At 39.1% G+C, this 25,085-nt stretch overlaps 1 protein-coding gene across 1 annotated transcript; it reads right to left on the bottom strand.

Annotated features, from left to right (window-relative positions):
• Positions 1–2,191: 2,191 nt before the first annotated feature.
• LOC121462800 (zinc finger protein OZF-like) lies at positions 2,192–23,355 on the bottom strand. Its single transcript, XM_041674728.1, has 3 exons — positions 23,298–23,355; positions 5,586–5,666; positions 2,192–5,378 (listed from the first exon to the last, which is right to left on the bottom strand). The coding sequence occupies exons 2-3, from the start codon at positions 5,617–5,619 to the stop codon at positions 3,925–3,927; spliced, it is 1,488 nt and encodes a 495-aa protein (XP_041530662.1). The 5' UTR covers positions 5,620–5,666; positions 23,298–23,355; the 3' UTR covers positions 2,192–3,924.
• Positions 23,356–25,085: the final 1,730 nt, after the last annotated feature.

The raw sequence follows: 25,085 nt of genomic DNA, 5'->3' as shown, positions 1-25,085 counted from the left end.
ATCCCTCAAGTTTGGAGAGACTTGTTTGCAGCAGTCTTGGAATCTGGTCCACAATTACAATGGAGGACCTGGTTGAAAGTAGAGGCTAAGACCATTGAACAAGAGAACTAGAGCAAGGGAAATTTCCCTATATCAAATTAATGGGAGTAGGGGATTATACTACTACTACTACTATCATAGAAATGCAATACCTATATTATGGCCATATTCTGGCTTTATTCTATGCAATAACTTTGAATGCTTGGGACAGAATTAAATAAGTAGGAAAGAAAATTCAGCCATTAACTAATGTCATACAAGGCCCAAAAGAAACCTTCTATGATTTCTTAAAAGATTGATATTAGTTGTAAATAGAATACCAAATTTAGAAGCTGAACAAATAACAATTGAATCTCTGGCCTTTGAAAAGGCTAATTTCAATGCAAAAGGAGACATTACAATTGAATCTCTGGCCTTTGAAAATGCTAATTTCAATGCAAAAGGATAACTAGGACTTTAAAGGCAAGATCAGCACCCTTGTAGTAAAAATCTTAGACATTTGTGCAAGTTCTTCATGTAACTTGCTTGTGCCTCCAAACATGATCAACCAAATCACAAATGTGTCACTTTCATTTGATAATAGATTTCTGCTATGAAGGCCCTAATCTATGACTTGCTTGGTCAGATAACACCCTGCTCACGATGAGTAGTTCAGTTTGCCTGGTAAGACTGGCAAAAAAGGGCCATTGTCAAATTTTCATTTTCCAATAAGGTCAAATAGTATGCCAAGATGTGTCTCTGAAAGAAAGGTATCTGCAGAATGGTGGAGAGTTTTGTTCCAATGCCACCAAGTTCTCTTCCTTGATACAACTACAAGGGACCACAAAAGGCTCCTAGCTGCCATTCTCATTTCGAGTACCATTAGGTCTGCTGAATCATATGATCTAAGTGATGGCGAAAACTACACAGCAGCATGGACCCATTGAAGTCCTTCTGCTCTTCCAGGAACCAAAGTTAGTAGAATTCCAAAATTCCAAATTGTAGGTGGAAGTTTCTGCCCCACTCAGTTCCGTAACAGTTCAGCTCCAAAGAAACACACAGAGGCTGATATTAGTTATAAACTGTTTGGCCTATTAGCTCAGGCTTACCACTAACTAGCTCTTACAACTTAAATTGACCCATAATTCTTGTCTATGTTTAGCCATGTGCCTTGTTGCCTTTTATTAGTAAGGAATTCTCATCTTGCTTTCTCTGTATTTGGCTGGTGAGTGACTTTCTGCTTTCCTTTCCCCAGAATTCTCTTAGTCTGGATACCCCATCTATAGTTCCTGCCTTGTTGCTGGCCAATCAACATTTTATTAAACTAATAGAAGTGAAATTCTTTTCAGTGTGCAAGGGCATTATCCCTTTTTTCTTTTCAAAACAAGAACTCTGAATCTAATCTTCTTTGTTTAGCTTTTTCATGTTATCCATAACAACTTGTAACCAAAACCCTAAATAATGACAGACATATAGAATCTACTTTGGGGAATGTATTCTAAGTTACTTCCAGCTAATTGGGGGCACTGATAATCTTATGAGAACCCAAAGAAAATTTAAGATTGTGGTCATCCTGACTGGGGTATTCTGTGAGGCTAGCCAACAGGTTTGAGGCTGTTTTGGATATAGAACTCAGAGGAAACTGCAACAGAGGTACTCTAAAATGTTGGAACATCTGGACAATCCCTTTCCACTGGAGAATTTTCAGGGGTCTCCCTTGATCAAACCTTATTTCCTGTGGAAACAAAAGCAAAACTTTTTCTCCAAAGTAATATATATTTGACTTAAAATTTGAAGTTAAGGCATTTTCAAAATATATAGGTTGGATTAATCTAGCAGCATTTACAATCAACTGTCTTTTAGCAGTTGTTGCTTCTTCCTTTGCAGTCAAACAACTCAAAGACAACACAGTAACATACAATATCCAGATTCTCTGTGTATTTTCCATCTTTACATGACTTTATTCTTTTTTTTTAATATTTTTTTTTCTTTTGAGACAGGATTTCTCTGTGTATCTTTGGCTGTCCTGGAACTTACTCTGTAGATCAGGCTGGACTCTAACTCACAGAGATCTGCCTCTGTCTCCCAAGTGCTGTGATTAAAGATGTGTACCACCATGCCCCACTATTCTATCTTTTTTTAGGACTTTATCTTTTTTCTTTTCTTGCTCAAACCTACATATATTTTTAAACACATTATAAACCATTTAGAATTTTTTATCTGAATCTGTCTTTACTGTATCTTTATATTTTTCTGACCACATGAATCTTGATTCTGCTACGCCATACGGCTAGGATCAAAACTCCAGCTTTGTTGGCTGGCCCCACACCATTTCTTAGCTTCATAGTGGAGGTACTGGTGGGAGGCACATTACTGTCACAACTTTGTGGAGTTTGTAGGTCCATGCTACAGCCAGGAAGCCTGATGCCAGCTATTCATAAACATCATTTAATTGTTTGGTGACACTGCTTCTTAAAAGAGCCTCAAGGTTTTTTGCCACTAACACTGAGTTAGGAAGCGTTTCTTAAAGGGGCTGCAGGAGACTACAGGAGATAATAGTTACCAAGAAACTGCACTTGACTCTATTCTTATCTGTCTAGAATTATTTTTTTAAAGCTTTCTTAGTGGATTCTTATGTAGGAATTCTTGCCAAACCTTTGGGTGCCATTTTTAGATGGAAATTTCTGTCCTGTCCAGTCCTGTAGCCATTCAGTTCTAAAAAATCACACAGAGGCTTATATTAATTATAAACTCATTGGCCTGTTAGTTTAGGTTATTACTAACAAACTCTTACACCTTAAATTAATCCATAATTCTTGTCTATGTTTAGCCATGTGGCTTGGTACCTTTTGTCAGTGAGGAATTCTCATTTGCTTTCTCTTTATCTGACTGGTGACTGACTCTCTGTTTTCTTTTTCATAGAATTCTCTTAGTTTAGTCGGCCTGCCTATCCTTTCTGCCTGGCTACTGGTCAATCAGTGTTATGTTAAAATAATACAAGTGACAAATCTTTTCAGTGCACAAGAGCATTACCCCACAGCATCCAATCACTTGGTATATGGGCAAAACTAACACACCCAAGAGAGGACTGTGCTATCTTAAGAATCTAAACAGGCCCAGTAAACATTGGCTTCTTTCTTGATGGTAGAAGGACCAGGTGCAATAACTTCTCTGTCACCTTAGAAGAAATACTTCTGAATTACACACAACCCTAATATTTCAATGAATTTCAATGAGGTAGAAGTTCCTTGAAGTTTGGCTGGATTTTGTCCCATCCTCTGATGTGCATATGTGCTATCAATGAGATCAAAATGGTTGCTTCCTCCTGCTCACGTAGTCCAAACAAAATAATGCCATCAAAATAGTTCACCAATGTGATATATTTTTGAAGACAAAGGTGATCAAGATCCCTTCAATTTAGTTTATGACACAGGGAGGGTGAGGCAATATATTATTGATGTAAAACTGTGAAGAGAGTCCAATGCCATCCTTCCTTCTATAATTTTAACTGGATTGGTTAGTGCATAATTAGAAATTGAAACATTTAGCTTTTGCTGAAATATTAATCAATACACAGACTTGTTCTCAGGATGTGTTTTCATGTTACTTACAATAGAACAGTTAGGAGTGGGCTTACTTCACATTACTTATTATTGGCCACTTTTGTTAGTCAATTAAACCATGCTTTTTATGCCTTAATGGAAAAATATGGTTTTTGTCCCTTATGGATTGTTTTTGTTCCTCATACCATCAAGAAAGAAGAACAATGTTTAGAATGTGATGATGATAGTTCTACGTAAAGTGTTTAACACACTGATTACATCCATAGAGTTTCTCTCCTCTGTGACTTCTTTCAAGCATGTGAAGACTACTCTTCTCCACAAAGGCTTTGTCACATTGATTACTTTAACAGGGTTTCTCTCCAGCATGAATTCTTCCATGACGAAGAAGATACTGCTTCCTTGTAAAGGCTGTACCACACTGATTACATCGATATGGTTTCTCTCCAGTATGAATTCTTTCATGATTCTGAAGCATGCACTTCTGTGTAAAGGCTTTACCACAATGATTACATTCATATGGCTTTTCTCCACTATGAATTCTTTCATGCCTGCGGAGATTAGACTTCACTGTAAAGGCTTTATCACACTGATTACATCCATAGGGTTTCTCTCCACTATGAATTTTTATATGGCTGTGAAGATAACTCATCTGTACAAAGGTTTTACCACATTGACTGCATTCATAGGGTTTCTGTCCAGTATGAATTATTTCATGACGCTGAAGACCTCTCTTCTCTAAAAAGGCTTTACCACACTGATTACATTCATAGGGTTTTTCTCCAGTATGAATTCTTTCATGTCTGTGAAGACGTCTCTTCTCTACAAAGGCTTTACCACATTGATTACATTCATAGGCTTTCTCTCCAGTATGATGATTTCTTTCATGACAGAGAAGATAACTCCTCCTTGCAAATGCATTACCACATTGTTTACATTCATATGGTTTCTCTCCAGTATGAATTCTTTCATGCCAGAGAAGAAAAAGCTTCCTTGCAAAGGCTTTACCACATTGATCACATTCATAAGGTTTCTCACCAGTATGAATTCTTTCATGTCTGAGAAGGGTATACTTCTCTGCAAAGGTGTTACCACATTGATTACATTCATAGGATTTCTCTCCAGTATGACTTCTATGGTGAGAGACAAGATTCTTTTTCAGTGCATAGGCTTTACCACACTGATTACATTCATAGGGTTTCTCTCCTGTATGACTCCTCTTATGACAGAGAAGATTTTTATTTAGTGTATAGGTTTTGCCACATTGATTACATTCATAGGGTTTCTCTCCAGTATGAGTTCTTTCATGAGCACGAAGATAACTTTTGCATACAAAGGCTTTACCACATTGATTACATTCATAGGCTTTCTCGTCTGTATGATTTCTTATGTGAGCGAGAAGAGTCTTCTTCAGTGTATAGGCTTTGCCACACTGATTACAAACATAGAGTTTCTCTCCAGTATGACACCTTTTATCTATTTGAAGGTAAGTGGGACATTCAAAGGCTTTTTCACACTGATGGTATTCATACCTTTTCTCTCCAGTTTGAGTACTATGCACTTGTTGAAGACTGTGACATGGAAAGGTTTTATAAATTTGATTATATTCATAGTATTTTCCTTCCAAATGACTTCTCTGGTGGACTTTAAAAGAGGAATCAGATGTAAAGGCTTCATCATACGGATTACATTCAAAGAGATCCTCTTTATTATTGGTTGTTTCGTGTGCTTGAAGATACCTTCCATGACTTCTAGAAATTTGACCATGTTCTTCAATATTATGGTCTTCCCATTTATAGCCTAAAATATAGTACCAGAAAATGTATGTGACATATTACTAGAAATCAGGCACAGTTGAAATTACTATATTTCATGAATCTAAGAAACATGCCTGATTTATTCATGGGATTCTTCCTCTTTCATATTTGAAATCACAGAACAGCACCTAATCTCCAAGAAAGACTTGTACTCTTAAGTTAAAAATTGACAAAAAGTTCACATTCTTACCTATAGCGGTGAGGTTCCAGTAGGTTTCTAGCATCACATCTTTGTAGAGATTCCTCTGGGAAGGATCCAGCAAAGCCCACTCTACATGAGTAAAATTCACATACACATCCTCATAGGTCACTGCATCCTAAAGTATCCCATATGTGATATAATAAATGAATGTTGACACTGAAGACATTCTAAATGTATACTTCAATGAAGACATATTTACATAATTCAATATGTTCATTATATTTTGTGACATGGGCCCTTAAATACCAACTCAATTTAAAGAAAAGGGATAAGCAGGAAGATGCCTTCCATATGTGCCCACTGAAGAGAATATAGCATTACAGGAGAAATGCCTTATAATATACACAGAGAGACATGTAAACAGAGTGATGACAATATTTAGTGTCCATCTGTAAAATCTTTCAGAATAATTAACTTCAAAAAAGAATAGACAATCTGGCCCTGGTGGTGCACTCTCTAATACCAAATCTCAGGAAGCAGAAACAGCTGAAACTCTGATTCCAAAACCAGTCTGGTCTATATGGAGATTTCCAGGACATTCAAGGGTACAGAGAGCCCATCTCTAACATAAAATCAGAAAACACTCAGTGGCTCACTCAAAATTTCTCCATACACTTAAACATTCACTATAAATCTGTACTTTTCTATCATAACCTAGAGTGATCTCTTTTAAACTGTAATACTAATAATTCCTAGGAAGGAAAACATTTCTACAAAGTTAGTTAGAGATCGATGAAAGAGATCTCAAAAGCACTGACAAAGTAAATGTGAGTCTACAGCAGTAAAACAACAAAAAGTAATGAAGTATATAAATATGTATCAGCAGGTAAAATCACCTGTTGGTTTGAAGTGGTCTTAGCTCAGCTCCCAGCATTCACTGGAAGCTCTATTCCTAACTCCAGGTCAAGAGAAACCAATGCTTGTATCTGACTTCAGTGAATACCAGGAAGATCAGCGAAACACATCCATGTATGTATATAGTCAAAAGAGTCAGACATTTGAAAACAACTTAAAAATGTAAAAACATATACAAAGTTAGGGATAATGTTAGACACCTGGAATTCAGTGAAAAAAGATCACTATTAGATGCAAGATTGCATTCATACTATATCTGATAAATGACACCCCCTGCCAAAGTTCAAAAGTCGTGATTTGAGTATAATTTAGCACAACAGCAAGAGTGTAACATACAAAAACACATCAGATAAGATGCACCTAAAATATTAATATAAATAGGAAAGAAAAATGGATTAGCAAGGAAAAACAATTGTTTCAATTTTACCTTAAATTATTTAGGAATGGAGTCTCTAGTGGAGGTAATGGTGTGTTGTCTACAAGAGAAGGGGGCTGCTCAGTTTCTACCACACAAAGAAGTGTGGTGAAAAACACAGAAATCTTCCCCAGAGACTATGTTCTCCAAAAATGCTTCTATTCCTCAGTCACTAATGAAAGCCTACACCAAAGACAAATGCCCAGATTTTTCATTCAACCCTTGATATTGTGTCACAGGTCATGATATACTGACAGTCAAACCTTGATGCAAAATTTATTTAGCCTAATTTGAAAGATCCCCATGGTCTGTAACATTCCCTACACAGTTGAAACGCCCAAGGTTTCTCTTGACACTCAAGGCAATATCTTGACTGTGACATCTTGCAATATGAAAACATGAATTAAATCTATTCACCAAACAATGCCACAGATTACACATTTCCCTTTTTAAGAACTAAGGAAAGATTGGAGAATGGCAAGGTTGAAACCTGACAGGGCAAATGCCAAATCCTGCAGCTCTGTGTCACACATCTGGGACTTCCATTTCAAAGGGCATAGATGACTATTTTTCCTTGCAACTTCTCATACATCTCTGTCTTTTGACACTTCCTACATGCAGATTCTATAACACGTGTCTCAAAGTTTGCATATCTTACAATGTTATTACCTCAAAATGCAACATAGACTTCATCTCATAACTTCATGGAAGGAAGTCTCACAGTACCAGCACTTGAATTCACAAGCTCTAGACCCAATACTAAGGGTACAGGCTATTATTATCATTAATACAGGGTGTCCTTTAACTCTATGTGACCTCAGATAACTTGTGTAATCAAGATAGCACTGAGCTTGACCTTCCTGCCTTAATTTACAAGTCTTAGGATTAAAGGCTTTATCCACCACTGTGAGCTTTAGGGCTGAAACATTTAAAGAGTTTAGCAGGGCTTCCTTGTTAAGTGACAGACAAAAGGAAATAAAAGATACACGAGAGCTGAACACACTTGACAAAGGAAATAACAGGTACAAAGACTTCAAGGGGAACATGTCTGACAAACCACAGCACTGAAGCACGCTTAAAGCAGTGCCAACACAACACTCAGAAAAACTGTGCATCTGGGAGGAGTTGGTTTTCCAAGGAACTTTACTATCAGGCCTTCAGTTTTGAGAATAAATACTGTATATAAGAACTTGACTAATTTGTTATTTAGATCTCTGGCACTAAGTGATTCAGTGGTTAAAGAGCTGTTTCTGAGGATCCAGGCTGATTGCTTGACACCTGATGGACACTCAAGGATCAGAAACTCCAGGGCCAAAGGATTCAATGCCTTTCAGGATTTTTCAATTGCAGACATGCACATGGTACATGGACATACATGAAGGCAAAACATCCATATACAAACCATGAAATACTAATTCACAAATAATCTGACTGCTGAGTCAGAACATGAATATTTGGAGAACTAGAGATATTGTCGGTGATTAGAATCATAACACCTGAGTGTTTCAGAGGTTAGCAGCACTTGATGCTCCTCCAATGGACCTGGGCTTAATTTCCACTATGCCTGTGGCTGCTCCTGACCACCTGTAACTACAATTCTACTCTTTTTTGATCTCCATGGAACCAGGCATATACATTACACACAGGCATATAAGCAGGAAAGCCATGCAAAAGAGGCAAAATGAGAATTAAATTGCTACTAAAATGAAAATGATTATAGAATCTGAAGATGTAACTCAGTTGGTAGCATACTTGCCTAGCACACATGAATCCTTCGGTCCAATTCATATTACATAAAGGGGACAAGGATATTGTGGTAGCTTAAAAGAAAATGCTCCCCAAATGTAGTGGCACTGTTTGGAGGGGTGACTTTGTTGGAGGAAGTGTCACCCAGTGTATCAGATCACTTCCTGATCCCTTCAAGATATACAACTTTCAGGTACTTCTCCAACACAATGCTTGCTTGCATACCTCTTTGTCCTACCATAATGATAAAGGACTGAACCTTTGAACTGTAAGTCAGTGTGGTGATGTCTTACTTGTATTCTACAAATAAACCTTGACTGAAGATCAGAGCCTCTTGTTAACCATAGAGGTCTGGAGGTATGTACAGACATATATAGTTGGGCAGAGAGAAGAATATAAGACAGAAAGAGACAGGAAGTCAGCTGCTGTTTTGGCTGAGGACTTAGCAAGGTAAGAGATAGCTGTGGCTTGCTCCTTTCTCGCTTTGATCTTTCAATCTTTGCCCCAATATCTGGCTCTGAATCTAAATTACAAAGACCAGTTAGAACTTGAGCAGCAATTGGTGCCCAACTTTACAACATGAATACACAAAAGAAGCTGCCGCCTGTGGCTTTGCACCCACTGGCACATGTGGGGACGCCCGCCAGAGTCACGACCCCACTGGCTACGTTTTCTTTTGTTTTTTTCCCCAAGCTTCTGAATGAGTTTGGGATTTTCCTACAACAGTCTCCAACTGCCAATCAATCTCCAGAAGCACCCAGGCTCCTAATTCACAGAACTTAAACACCCTAGACCAGTTCTACTGCCTTTGGGTAGCTACCACCACGCACACTTCTTCTGCACAATCCTGTGTATATTTTTCCAACAGCCAGTTCTGTCTACCGCATGGGTTGTGGGATTTCTATGAACCACCTTCTTGAGCTGCTGCCCCAATAGGTAGCTGCCTTGACGCTTTCTCAGGCTACATGCTAGCAGCTGCAGCTGTCCTCAGCCAGGCTGTGCACTGTGTTTTCCAATTGGATGGGCTATATAGTGGCAGCCTCACACTCCATCAGCAGATTTGAAAAAAATTGGGAATTCTTAAAAGGCAGAATTAGTTTAAGAGTTATTTTTCCAGCATTAAAAATGGAAACACAATTACACTGGAGAGTTAAGTCTGCATGATTATACAATACATGATTTAAAACTGGAACAATTAAACCAATTAAATAAAGGGATAATCAACTTGCTGGGACTGACATAGTATTTATTATTTTGATAATTCTTGGTCAATTTTTAAGAACATTGGTTGATATTTGTGCCAAGATACATGCCTTAGAAAAACTTATTAAAACAGAGAGATGTTTAAATCCAGACAGAAGCAATAGTCTCATATGGCATGAGTTCACCTTTGTGAGATTCAAGGAAGCAATAGTCTCATATGGCATGAGTTCACCTTTGTGAAGCAGGTGTTAAACTCGTCATCAACTTAAAACAGATTATCCCTAAAGACTGGAGAGACCAGGCCCCCATACCAAATTTGGTTCATTCATTTCCTGTCATCATGGAGGAAACTACTTTACAGATCAATTAAAGAACCTAATACCTTCTGTAAGAAAGCATACTGCGCTGGATGATAGAACAGCTGTAGAACAGAGAACAAAAATTTAAGGAGAAATCATAAAGTGAGTATGCTTGCAAACTTCTATAAATTAACAAAGAACAAAATTTAAAATATGAATAAAAGACCTTGCCATTTAAGGCAGAAAATGTAATACCATTCACTAACAATGAAATTGACAAATTATGAGTAGAAAGTAAACCTTGCAAAGAATGTGTGTAATTTTTTAGGCAAGATTAACAACAAATATCACAAATGCAAGAGAATTCAATGTATAAAGAGAACTAGTTGGATCTTTCCCACATTGTATAGGGCATACCAATATCTAGTGCCCCTACATTCTATACTGATGCAAATAAATCAGAAAAGACAGGTTATAAATCAGATATGTTGCTCAAATCCCTTATGATTCTCTCCAAAAGTCACAATTATATGGTATTCTCATGGTATTAACGAGAACCTCTCAACATAGTTACTGACACATAATATGCAGAAAGATGTTTTATATAGTGAAAACATTGAATTTATACCAGACGATACAGAATTGACTTTATTATTTATTCAGTTAAAAGAAATAATCAGGAATAGGAATCACCCCATATTTTATAACACAAATCCAATCCCATATGTTTTTCCTGGCCCTCTAGCAAAAGGTAATTAAGAAATTGATCAACTATTGATAGGAAATGTGCTTAAAGCTTCAGAATTTCATAAAGAAAGATCATATAAATAGCAAAGATTTAAAAAAAAAGATTTTTCTACCAGTTGGCAACAAACCAAGAAACTTAAAAGTAAATATCCTTCTTGTTCTTTATAAAACCAAACTCCAATACCTACAGGAAGAAACCCAAAGAGTACTCAAAGGAATGACATACAGCAAATGGATATCTTGGTTTGTAGAATTTAGAAAACTAAAATATATTCACCACACCATTGAAACCTATTCAGAATTTCAATGGACTACTGCTTTGAGTTCAGAAAAGGTTGATTTGTTAATCACACATTTTTCTGGAAGTTATGGGCATCATGGTTATACCTCTACAAATTAAGACTGATAATCCTCCAACATTCTAAAGAAATGAAACAGATTTTTTTTTCTTTTTATAATATAAAGCATATTACAGGTATACCACACAATCCTATAAGGCAAGCAGTTATAGAAAGATCACGAATGGAACTCTAAAAGATATGCTAAATACAGAAAAAGGGGTAATAAAGACCCCCAGAAATAAATTGCACAATGCTTTACTAACTTTGAATTTTCTAAATGCTAATGAGAAAGGAACATCAGTTGTGGAGAGACATCAGATAATAGAAAAAAACTATAGAATTAAATCAGCTGGTATACTCTAAACATGTGTTGTCCTCAGAAGAGAAACCAGGACATGTGTTACATTGGAAAAGACATTTTGCTTTTGTTTCCACAGAAGAAAAATTATCGATAGCACGAAAACTGATAAAGATTTGATTTGAACTCTAGAGATCTCTTAATTAAAAGTGAGAATAGTTCATCAAACATGCCCATTCAAACAAAACTAACAGAGAACACTAACAAATGCTTTCCTTTTGATCAGACATAATTTGTCATAAAAGAACCTCCCCAGGGGGCTGGAGAGATGGCTCAGAGGTCAAGAGCACTGCTTGCTCTTCCAAAGGTCCTGAGTTCAATTCCCAGCAACCACATGGTGGCTCACAACCATCTGTAATGGGGACTGGTGCCCTCTTCTGGGCTGCAGGCATACACACAGACAGAATATTGTATATACAATAAATAAATAAAAAAAAAAGAACCTCCACAAAATTAGGGCTGGGAAGGGTTTTGTTTTTGTCTTTTCAGGAGAATGAAGGCATCCAGTTAAGTAATCTGAAGACTACTGGACAAATAAGACATCTGAAGACAAAGGATGAATATTCCAAAAATAATGTCCCAAGAAAAAGAACAGATTGGCCTACTGCTATATCACATTTCCAACAGAACAAAATTTTATAAATGTTCCCAAATGTATGCATCTGCTGTTTTCTACAGACACCTAGTGCAAATGGTCATTTTGTAGGCCTAATCCAATAAAATACATTAAAGCTGGCTTTGGATTTGGAGTGTGGCTCTCTTTCTCTAAATTCAAGAGTGTTTGTTAAGGCAAAATTCAAAATCTCTGTTTCATGTCAGAAAAGCCAACTGATATGGGACAAAAGAAAAACTAAAATTAGGAGATTATTTTCTTGCCAATAAAAATGTCATAATCTTTGACTTTTCTTAGGGTATATATATTATCTCAAAACTTGTAAGATACATGCACACACACACACACACTAAACTTTATTCATGTAGTAACAGTCATTAGAAATTAGAGAAATAAATAATTCTAGAAAAAGGCTTCATCTAACTTCCTGTACATAACTTTGGATTTGAATCTCTATCAAGAAACTAGGAATTTAGGTTTTGTACTGTGTATGTATATAAATAACTAAGTATAGTCCTTTAACCTTTTTGAGATTTGCTATATATGACATCTAAAATATTCAAGTTTTCTATAGTGAACTAAGAGCATGTCTACCAGTGACCATTGAAGTCTACAAAAGGAGGATTCGTCTCCACAATGACAATTCTACCAGAACTATGATAACACTACACTATGCTGAAATACATCAACTAAGGATTGGCTTTGGACTACAAACTGCTCAGGAAAATTTTGAAATGGCTAGCTAAGATGATCCAGTCATACAGACTACTTTAGCCAGGACCTGAAACACCCTGCACTTTCCCATTATGCAGAGACTGGACAACAAATGATATAGCTACCTCTCCCAGGACATGATGTTTAACCCAAATTTTTCTTTTGAGAATTACCTAAACATGCTGCTGCCCTCAGTCAGCAGAAAGTAACTTTAAGAACATGACATCAATATTCCCAAGAGGTAGGGTGGGTGGTTTTCAGTCTTTCATTGGGTTATGGATATTTGTTATTGTTTAGGAGGGTTGGTTACACGTTACTATTGGTAATGGTCAGAAAAAAAAGTGAACAAAGGAGATTAGATTCAGAGATCTTGTTTTGAAAAGAAAAAAGATATAGACATAGGATATAAGGGTAGATTATTAAGTTTACTCTGAAAAGACAGGGGGGATATAGAAAGAAGATAAAAAGGTAGATTATTGAATATACTTTTAAATAAAAAGCAACTACTTGTTTTAAATATTTTACATTGAAATGGATCTTTGTATACTGATACAAATTAAAGACTATTTTTAGTACATACTGTACACACATTTCTAATCTTGCTTAAGTTATTGTACCTATTCAACTCATTTAATAATGTAATGCAATTTTTTTTTTTTTGCCCTTGAAAGTCATTATTACCAACTACTTAGGATGATAAGGATATGCAGGTTAGTTACCAGCTACCTATTACAACCAAACTTGAAGTCATATTAGGTATATTTCAAGGTCAAACAAGATATATTTTAGATAGACAGGTCATCTTCAAACAGTTCTGAGATCTATAGGATATGACATTTAAGATGTTTTAAAAATATAGGTTCTTTTCTTTTTCTATGTCAATGAAGCATGTCTCTTCCTGGCAGCACCAGTCTACTTCAGAGAAAATGATGGGCATTGAAGAATCTCCACATGAAGTTTACTTTGTGGCAAAAGGTAGCCACTGGGAAAGAAAGTTGTCCTGCCTCAAATGTTGACAGTTTGCTATACTAATTGGACAAGCAGGACACAAAATAAAGGACTGCTGAACTTTCCCAATACAAGGTAGGACAGCCCTTCAGAAGATCCTGCCTCACAGAAAAGTCTGTTATATGTGCTAGGCCTGTAGATCAAAGAAGGGTGCCCCAACATTGCAGAGGAACCATGAATGATTGTCTAGGCTACCATCTGTTTCTGTCATTTCTCATATTCTTTGGAAGTGGCTTGCTTGTACTTCCAGCTTATTCAGGTAATATTATATCCATCTTAGGTCTCTGATGGAGTTGAAGATTTTATAGCTATAGTTTTCCTTGTTACCAGATTCAGAAAAAAAAAAAATTCACTAAAGAGTGATAAAGTGTATAAGGTTGAGAGACATTAAAAGATAGTTTTGGTAATACAAATTAGAAAGTAAATTATGTACAACCTTTTGGACTCATCAAAAGAGGGTAGATAAACAATGTTTTCTCTGAACTTGTTAACTACTAATGAACTAGACATTGTTGATATATTTCTTATCTGTATTATACATAGTTATTGTACTTATTGTATACAGTTTTTCTTATAATATAACCTTTTTTTCATTTTACACAAAAAATGGGAAATGCGATATCTTGTTTGTACTCTACAAATAAAGTTTCCCTGGTCAGAGGGTAGAGCTAGCCAATATTTCATCACGGAGGCATGGGTGTCTGTATAGGTAGACAGGAAGTGATATGGCTGGGTGAAGAGAGCAATACAGGTGGGAGGAGATAGGAAGTTGGACATTATTTGGACTGGGAGCTGGCAAGGAAGAGTTAACTGTGGCTTGCTCCTTTTTCTCTATGATCTTTCAGCACTTGGGCCCATATCTGGCTCTGGATTTTTATTATTAAGACCCATTAGAACTTGTGCATCAAGTAAGCCACCACAAGTAAATGTTTTTCTTTATAAGAGTTATCACGGTCATGGTTTCTCTTCACGGCAATAGAAACCTCAACTAAGAGGGATAGGGATGCCTGTCATCTCAGCACTTGAGAGGGTAAGCTGGAGGGATCAGAAGTTCAAGGTCCTTCTTGGGTACACAGAAAGTTTGAGGTCAATCTGGGCTATGAGATCTTGCCTCAAGAAATAAAAACACAAAGAGAATCACACAAGACTATATATCCCAGGATAAAGAAGAGCAAAGCATTTTGGATACATGTCACAAAAGTGTTATGAAAGCTCACATATGTGGAATGGGTATTGATTTTATTTTATTTTTTTGTTTGTTTGTTTTGTTTTGTTTTGTTTTTGGTTTTTCGAGACAGGGTTTCTCTGTGGTTTTTGGAGCCTGTCCTGGAACTAGCTCTTGTAGACCAGGCTGGTCTCGAACTCACAGAGATCCGCCTACCTCTGCCTCCCGAGTGCTGGGATTAAAGGCGTGCGCCACCACCACCCGGCCTTGATTTTAATTCTAGTCAAAAGAATTGGCATCCTCAGTTTGTGTACTAAACTCTTGTCTTCAGCAGACTCCATATGCGCATTCACAGCCGAGTTTACAATCTCCGTAAACTGTTTAAGTATAGCTACAATGAAGCTTCAGTTTCTGAATGTTATTAACAGCAGAAGACAGATACATGTTTATCCTGGAGGAAGAAGACTTTTAGAACATCCCAGGAAAGGCTGGACCTAAAGGAATAAGGAATTTACTCTCCATAAGTAAGAGTCCGTAGGATCAAATAAACTGTGCTGGTTTGTGGAGTTACACCCACCAGATCACTATATAATATTCTGGCTCTGAAAATGAGGTATTGAGTATTAGGCTAAACACTGCAGCCTGTAGAACTGAGGGCTCAATAAAATTAACCCTTTAGTGAAAGGTCTTTGTCAGATAGGCATGGAGACCTGACACCTGTGATCTTACTAACTGGAAAGTGGAAGTAAGAGAATCAGAAACTTAAGGCCAGCCTTAGTCCCATGAGATCCTATAGAAAGTCTCTCCAATGTAACACATGAAAATGCCAAATGATTAAAAGGAGCTCTGGGAGAAATGGAGAAAGAATGCCACATAAAAGCACTTCAGCTGCATTCTACTAATTATATATTTGTTAATACTTATTCATAGCTTGAGTTATTCGTCACGATTTGGATCAGGTTAGTATTGAACTTCCTGCACCTGCTTTCAAATGGGTAGGATGACAGGTCTGAGTCCTCATGCTAAGCTAAATAAATGTAGTGGTTAAATCAAAATATGATACAGAGATAAATGGCAACTTCTTGAAGAAAAGCAAAAGTAATATAAAAGTGACAGATTAATTTCAAAATTCTTTAACTCTTGCCAATGAAAGGTCTCACTGTGACTCAGGAATCACTACTTGGTCTCCTATTAGTATAGGACAACTTAACATTTTAATTCTGAAGAATGCACTATAGAATTTGCATAGCATATGTCCTGGTGAGATCTTGGTCCTATATGAGGAAATAGTGTTTCCTGTATTTGGAACAAGGTCTCATTCTGTGCTGCAGACTTGCCTCAAGCTAGAGACCTCCTGCTTCCACCTTTCAGTTTCTTGGATTGCAGGTGTTGAGTCTTCTTGACCGGCTGAAGAAAATTCTGTATAAAAGCTGATGTGGCAGCAGACAGTCTATAGTGTGTGAAACACTCAGTTGCGATTGCAAGCCCACAGGGAAAAAGTAACCAATGTGGCTTTGTTGCTCAGTCAATATGTCCATAAGTATATAAAATGAATATGAAGCTCTTCAAACAAAATACATCCAAAAGCGATGAGTAAGAACAGTACATATTTATCAAAGAAATTATCTGCCATGATAATGTTTCAATTTCCAACATCTATTTCCTAAACACAAGCGTACCATCATTTGTAAAAGAAACAACCCTATAGGTTGAATGACATGGAGACACTGATAGTGGAAGATGTCAATACCCCACTATCACGCATGGACAGGCCAGCCCCACAAAATCTAAGTAGAGAAATATTAAAATCACCACATGTTAAAAAAAACCAAATGTACCTAAGTGATGTTTACAGGGCATTTCACAAAAACACAAAAGAATACACATTCATCTCAGCATTGTAAGAGGACCCAAACCTTAGCACTGATCCCATAATAGAAGGGCCATTCAGGATGTAAAACTCAGCATATAAACAGCACCACATGCCAAAATTAAAAACAAAGGACTAATCCATCCAAGTCCATAGTTAAGAGAAATACTCTAAATGAACTAATTTTACTTTTTACCTTCCGCAGTTCTGCTTTTGGCTAACTGTTCCCGTTAACTGAAGTATGTCAACCCAAAACATGGTTTTTATACTTAAAAGCTCATCCTGAAAGAGGCATAGGGCTGGCTACACTGTAAAACCACACCTCAGAAGTCTTCTCTGGTGAATACCTACATTTCTAGAGATTTTAGAAGAGACCTCAGAACAGCAGGGCTCTCAGAGCCCTTTGGAGGAAAGAGAGGTGCAATGGTCAGGGGACAAATACCAGGTGGGCAGCCTGAGATAGCAGAGGTCCCTAGGTGTCTCTGATAGCATTGCCATGCTATGGAGAGGTACCACGACCATAGAAAGTCTTTAAAAAAGAAAACATTTAATTTTTATTGGCTTTCACTTCATAGGCTTAGTTCTTTCTACTCATGACAAGATAGACAGTACCCAATAACCCTAGAAACAGAAGGGGAAATTGAATTGCATGGCTCAAACTGCCAAGAATCCTGTTGCTCTGCCAATCACCCTGGAATGTGCCTCTCCTGCCTGTGAAAAAACCTGGGACCTCTAATTCTCATGTGTCTGGTTCTTCCAGAGAAAGAGGTCTACACTGTCTTGGACCTGCAAGGTGCATTCTTCAGCTTCATTGGCAGTGGTGAGACAACCCATCTTCTCTTTTAATGGACTGACCCAGTGGGCAACAAACCTGGACCAGGTGCCCCAGGAGTTAAAGACACTAAACGCAGAGACCAGCTCCTCCTTCAAAGGTTCCCTGGGAAAATAGATTATATCGGGATGACTGGGGGACTCCTGCAATTAACAGATAAAGTTTAGACAAGGGTCAAAAACTTAACTGTGCATACAAACCTCAGAGTTCTGGCCAGGTTAAAAAGAATAAACATGACAAGAAAATAAATAAATAAAAAAAAAACTTTAACAAAACTCTCATTAGAGTCTACCAAATAAGGGGTAGGTGATCAGCCTCCTTCCTTTGCTTTTCTTTTGCCAGCTGTACCTGATGTAACGAAGGATTATATTTGAGAAAAATCCCCCATTGTTTCCAAGGCTCCGAGAACAACAGCTGGCAGAAGCGTTCAACCATTGCTTTTTCAGGTCACTACAGCTCCCCCCCTGCCCCCAGCCCTCCACTATGCTATTAATTGGACTATGCTAGAGACCCAGCTGACCTCCGAGTCCACCTACACTTTCTCCTGTGCCAGTCCTGGGTCAAGCAAGAAACCAAAGTGACACTGGAACTAACTTAAAAACAACCCTAAAGGGTGATTCTCTCCACTGCTACAGCAAGAAGAAGCCCATGAATCCACCATACCCAGGTGAAAAAGGCAGATGCCATATTTGCTGCCAAATGCATTTTCTGTGGACTACAGACCCCTTACAATTAGGTTTCCTTGATCCCTAAGTCTCTTCCACTTCTTTGTCTACCTCCTCCCGAATCTGATAAAACCTTGCTGTGCTTAGACCTGGACTTGGAAACTAAGACAGGTTCAGGAAAGGTATTACCTAATACAACCACAGAACAGTAACTCATATTCATTTTTATCTCTGCTTACTGATGCCCAGTTTAAATGTCAGATTGTATTAAAGAGAGGAAAGATATGAGAGCTTATCTTTTGAGGTAGAAATACAGAGTATATATTGTGGCTGGGCCTCTGGTCGTCAGAATAAGGGAGTTTCCATTCCAAAGATTAGGTCTGTAAAACTGAGGCTTCCTGGAAAACTTCATTAAAAAGATTCTGGCCTAAAGAAAACAGGAAATCCCTGCAGAATCAGTCTCTATGCCACAGGAAGGGACTATGCAGATGGTCTTAATTGTTTCCACCCACACATAGGCCAAGATTGCTAGTTGTGCTAGACACCAGGCCCAAATCATATACTTCATAAGGATAAAAATTAACCAGACTATCAGCCAATTGGCTGACAAGACTAGTCGAGAGTGGGGACAGGGCAAAGCAATGTTGTTCTTCATGGGCTAGGGCATCAGGATAATAATATTACCAAGAACCTAGGGCTGACTGTTGAGCATGTAGCAATGGTTTGACTGAATGGGCCTCTTCTGATGCTTTCTAAAGAAAGGTTGATCAGGATCTGATGGTAGCAAAAGTTTCCATTTCTGAGTTAAATCAACAGTTAAATTCCATTATAAAAATCATCCTACAAAACTGAAAAGATTAGACTGACTTATCATGACATAAAGTAAACTATGTACGGTTTGGAAAAAAAATCCTGTTGTGCCTATGATAACTGATCAGGAGAAATTTAAAAAAATATTGCCATTGTTAGGGAAATGGTTGATACCAGTCTCCCTTCTCCTTGTCTCACAGGCTAACTATACTTGTTATCGGCACTGGCGGGGCCTTTAATTCTCATACGCACTGGATTAACAGTGGGGCCCTGCACCTTTAACCAGAATAGGATGAGACAATGGCTGACCCATTAGCTAACTCCAGTAAGAAATTTAACAGATCCCAGACCTCAGTAGACCCAGAACTTAGGATAACTGAGTCCGTGATGGAAGTGCCATTCAGGCTGTAAAACATCATGCAGACAGCATCACCTGCTAAAAATAAAAACAAAGGTCTAATCCATCAAAGGCCATACTTGCTGGAAGTCTTGAAGATGTACTAACCTTGCTTTTTAGTCTGTCGTTCCACTTCGGCTATCTTTTCTTGATAACTGAAGTATGTCAACCCAGAACAGGTTTTCTGGCTTAAAAGCACATCCTGAAAAAGTCTCAGGGATATACTGGGATCAAGAACAACCTGTATAGTTCAGCCCAGATAATAAGGACTCTTTATTGGCTTAAACACATACCCCAACAATCTTCTCTGGTGAATATCCCAAAACAAACACATCACAGAACTTTCTCCAAAACTGAACACTTACTCAGACACAAAGCAAGTCTCAAGAGATGTAAGAAAACTGAAATAGCCCCATGCATCCTACCAGACCCCCACATATAAAAGTGGAATATCAATAGCATTGAAAGCATCAGAATGCTTTCAAACTCAGGGAACCTGAACACCTCTCTAATAAAGTGAATAATGGGTCAAGGTAAATATAGAGAAGTGAAAGACTTTCTAGAAGTAGCCATGACACAGACTGAATGTTTTCTCAAGAAATCAGTCCAACTGGCTGCTCTTCCAGGTCTTGAGTTCCATTCCCAGCAATCACATGGCTGCTCCCAATCATCTCTAGTGAGACCTGATGCCTCAACGGAAATAAAGGCATACAAACAGACAGAGCACTAATATACATAAATAAAGAACCTTAAAAAATTATTTCTAAAACTATGACACCCACAAGATTCATCCTTTACCTTCCATTTAGTTTTACTTGATTTGCCAGGACATGTACAAAACACAGAGAAATCATGTGTCAAAATATGACTCTTGTAATGCGGTGAAGCACTATAACCAACTCTTTTTTTTTTTTTTTTTTTTTTTTTTTGGTTTTTCGAGACAGGGTTTCTCTGTGGTTTTTGGAGCCTGTCCTGGAACTAGCTCTTGTAGACCAGGCTGGTCTCGAACTCACAGAGATCCGCCTGCCTCTGCCTCCCGAGTGCTGGGATTAAAGGCGTGCGCCACCACCGCCCGGCGTATAACCAACTCTTTTAACTGAAGGAGTGAACACAGTGATAGAAGGTTAGTTCATTCTCATCATGAAAGGAAGCATCAGAGTGTGCATGCACGTGGCTGAGTGTTACATCCTGATACACAAGCAGCCAGGCAGAAGGAAACACGTGCCTCGCCCAGAGATTGTGAATCCTCAGAGCCCACTACACTGACACACCTATACAAACAAGACACATCTAACCCCACAAGGGCATAGCTCCTAATTTTACACAATTTCACTAATTGGGGACCAAGCATTCAAAGACAGGAGCCTAGGGGTGTTCAACAAATATACACCATTACAGAAATTCAACCTAAGAAGAAAGAGCTTTAAAGGAAAAGAGTAGAAAATTAAGCCAACGAGAGAGGAAAACACAGAAAGAGAGTTACAGAGAAAGGGACAGAAGGAAAAAATTTATTTCCTTCAAATGAGGAGCGCCAACTTGCCTAGCTGGGTTACAGACGTCCTTACCATAACCTTCCCTAGCCTATCTAAGAAGAGATTAAACAAGCCTGTATCTTTTCTCTGAGTGCACGGCATTATCCCTTGCATAAGTCTGTATCTTTTCTCTGAGTGCATGGCATTACCCCTGTGTAAGCCTGTATCTTTTCTCTGAGTGCATGGCATTACCCATTGTATAAGTCTGTATCTTTTCTCTGAGTGCACGGCATTATCCTCCCCTATCCAGTTCCCTCAGAGAATCCGGGAAACCTCAGCACAGGTGTGTTGGAAGGATGGAGGGAGTCAGTCTCCTTGGGCATAAGTGTGACTATTGCAGATGACGCGGTCTGGAGCTGCATTTCTAACCGGGTAGATGTGCCACCCAAGGCGCAAAGGTTTAAAATTTTACTTCACTGTTTTGGGACGGAGATTGAGACAAATAACTACTGTATACTGTGTGCATCCACGGCTACCCTGGAGCAAGCTCTATAGACCAATAGATACTGTGTGCATCCACGGCTACCCTGGAGCAAGCTCTATAGACCAATAGATACTGTGTGCATCCACGGCTACCCTGGAACAAGCTCTATAGACCAATAGATACTGTGTGCATCCACGGCTACCCCGGAACAAGCTCTATAGACCAATAGATACTGTGTGCATCCACGGCTACCCCGGAACAAGCTCTGTAGACCAATCTAGCCTCAAACTCAGAGACCTGCATGCCTCTGCCTCTCCAGTGCTAAGATAAAAAAAGCATGGAACTATTTTAACAAATTAAACCCAAGAGTCTTCAGTTCCAGAAAACATAGGGAGTCACAAATTTTTCTGATCACAGCCCAGACCACACTCAATTGAGATGGCACCATGCACATCTTGTGTTTGGGGACTGCAGAGAAGGTGAGAGACCTGGGGGACAACACTGACTTCCACAGCAACAATCCGTGTGCGGACTCATCCGTCTCTGGCTGCGGTCACGCTTCCCCAGCTGTGTGGGGCCTCCCTGCCCATCCTCTCCCAGATTTGTGCAAACCTGACTAAAGTGCTCTTTTAAAGGAATTGCTGTAACACTGCACATTTAGCCTTGGAGAGGTAGGGATCACACTGAGAACTGTGCCTAACGCAGGATGGGCTCACCATAGTAGGGAGCTGGACTAACAAACAGTAGAAAGAACTATGTGGTAGCCGTCATCTTGGCTATTATGCCAATATTATATTATAACAATACAGAATTTGTGCTCTAGATACAACAAAAAGACAATAAAATATCTAACCATTTATGTTACCAACAACAGAAATCCCATGAGAAAAGGTCATCATGAATGAAAACACAATCAACACATGACTGAATAAAGACTTCACACAGTGACACCTTCTGTCTTCTAACTTTGAATGCAACTGTAATAAAGAATGGACCGAACTTGGAGGTGGTGGCACACACCTTTAAACCCAGCACTTGGGAAGCAGAGGCAGGTGAGAATCTGTGAGTTTGAGGTCAGCCTGATGTACAGAATGAGTTTCAGGACAAGCTACACAGAGAAACCCTGTTTCAAAGAGAGAGAGAGAGAGAGAGAGAGAGAGAGAGAGAGAGGCTGGCTGTACTGTCTGGGAAAGAATAAGAACATCAAAAGAACATGAGAGCAAACAGAAAAAAAACATAACTAATATAGAGTCAATTTTGGCACATGATGCCAGGAAACCCAGGATGTCGGGACTTACTGACACCAGTGGCCGAACCACCATGGTATCTACGTACAAATGCATTAACGTCCTGCACAGAATTAACAGCAGCGGGATCCTACACCTGAATGGTCAGGGCCAAGTGCAGTACCTCTAGAAGACACTAGAGTGGCCAGAGAGCTCTGTGAGTTATAAAATTTGTCTTTTCCTTGGGATTTAAACAAAAAAAAAAAAAAACCTTGCAGCGTGACTAGGATGTTTTCACTCAAAGGCTCTGCTCTCATGTCTGCGCAGGCTCATTCTACAGAGCGAAGTCATTCAGTGATCCTGTTTCTGCCTGGGAATCTCAGGGACCTCAGGGGACCAAAGGAAATGATACCGGGCACCGAGCTGCGCTGCCTGCTCGTGCAGCTCCTCTCCACAGGGGGAAGACAGCCTCTCACTGACCATGGCGCTGGACTCTCCTCACAGCTCCCGGCAGCAGGTCACAGCACAGCACAGCACACACGGATCACGAGAGTCTCCTTCCGTCCCAGGGAGGCTGGAGTCCGTCAGTCTGAAACACGGTGGGCCGGAAGTGCCCGCCCTATTCTGGATGACGTTGTGGCTGGAGGCGACGATTGGCTCGTGATACCTGAGTGACAGGGGCAGGTCAGAAACAAGGAAGTTGGAAAAGAAAAGAGAAACCAAGACAGGACAGAAGGAAAAGAAGTTTGCAGTAAAATGAGTAAGAATCATGAGTTCAGGGACGGTCTGTTAAATCAGTCCCTTAGTAGGATGCAGCAAGATCTGTCTCTGTGGTACGCATATTACCTCAGGCCTGCTCAGGTAGTGCCTACAGCATCCAGAATGAAGACTGGGTCTGTTCTACTACCATGGGCTCCTTTGTGGCAAAACTGTACTTTGTACTGAGGGCCCTGTAGCAGGAGGATCACTGTGAGTTTAGGCAAGCTTGGCTTCTAAGTGAGACACTATTTCCAAAAAACCAAATAGCAAAACATTGCAACCTCTGCCACCACAGCTTTGCGACCATTACTGTCAGTCTTGGTTCTGGAGTCGACATGGGACTATGGTACCCTGGCATTTGGCCCCAAGTTCACAGTCTGCTTTTGACATACCTGCCTGGAATCTGTGGTAGTGCTGAAGCGAGAGCCAGGAGCAGTGGCAGTTCCGTGAGGAATGCTTGTCCAGCTGTGTATACCGCTGTGCTTCGCTTCTCTGTGGAGGAATTTTATCCTCTGTCCTCTTTATGAGACTTACTAACACTTGGCTGGCATGTTCACTCTGGCACACTGTGTGATTTCTGGGTACATAATCTAGTTTCCCACACCGCTTTGGACCTGGCTGAACTCAAGCTGGACTCTGGCAATAAAAGCCTTGTCAAATAGCTTTTTTAAAATGGAGAGAGAAGAAGTTTCTGCCGCACACATCTTGGCAGGGCAGGCAGAGTGAACTCCAGGTGCTTTAGGCTTCCAGGCCAGCCGTGTGCACTTGAACTTGTCCTTGCACAGCGTCTGACTGGAACCCAGAGCTCTCAGGCTGGGAGCTGCCTGTCACCGCTTCCTACCCAGGGCCCAACAGAGCCAGAAGGCAACCACCGCTGCAGCGTGAGCTAGCCCAGATAGCCCAGACCTTAAAATTTACTTCTTGTATGTTTGTTGACTTTTGTTTAAATGTTTTTTTTATTGTTTTTCCCTCATTGAGAAGAAAGGGTTTTTATTTTTTCCTAGTAGTAGGAATAATATCAATGGTCCCTTTTTGGGAGAAAAAAGGAAAACAAACCCAACTTTTGGCACAGAATAAGAACAACCAGGGCTAAAAGTACTAAGCCAATGCCGTTCAGATTTCCAGAGGTGTTTGTCACTCATTGTATGGATGATGTTCCCTTCTCCTGATCTAATGCTAAAACTAAGCTTAATTTTCACAGCAAATAAACTAGCAGAGCAAAATTGATAATTTTGAATGGTATAATTTGGTGTCCTTGAGCTTAAAATTCTAAAAAGGGGGAGAAGAGGAATTTGTGTGTTAAACTACGTCCTTAAATGTGGTTGTTTAAACTAGGAGTTTCTAATCAAAGAATGTAGAGAAAGGGAAGGAATTTAGAAGCCTCCTAGAGGATACCTGGGCGTTTTTTTCCAGCCACACCTCCCCAGCGCCCTAAAGATACTGATGGTATACCTCCGGTCAACTCTTATCTGCCTTTTTTTGTGAAAATATTCAAGATCAGAGAATTGC

Source organism: Microtus oregoni, unplaced genomic scaffold (assembly GCF_018167655.1).
Source record: "Microtus oregoni isolate MIOR12 unplaced genomic scaffold, Mior012 000025F_ref0000491, whole genome shotgun sequence".
NCBI lineage: Eukaryota > Metazoa > Chordata > Mammalia > Rodentia > Cricetidae > Microtus > Microtus oregoni.
Note: the sequence above shows the minus strand (reverse complement) of the source record. Positions and strands in the feature narration are given on the sequence as shown.

Coding starts and splice junctions, on each gene's coding strand:
- LOC121462800 (XM_041674728.1), bottom strand. CDS start 5,619: ATGCTAGAAACCTACTGGAACCTCACCGCTATAG. Junction 5,379..5,585: donor CTGGAACCTCACCGCTATAG/GTAAGAATGTGA, acceptor ACTATATTTTAG/GCTATAAATGGGAAGACCAT.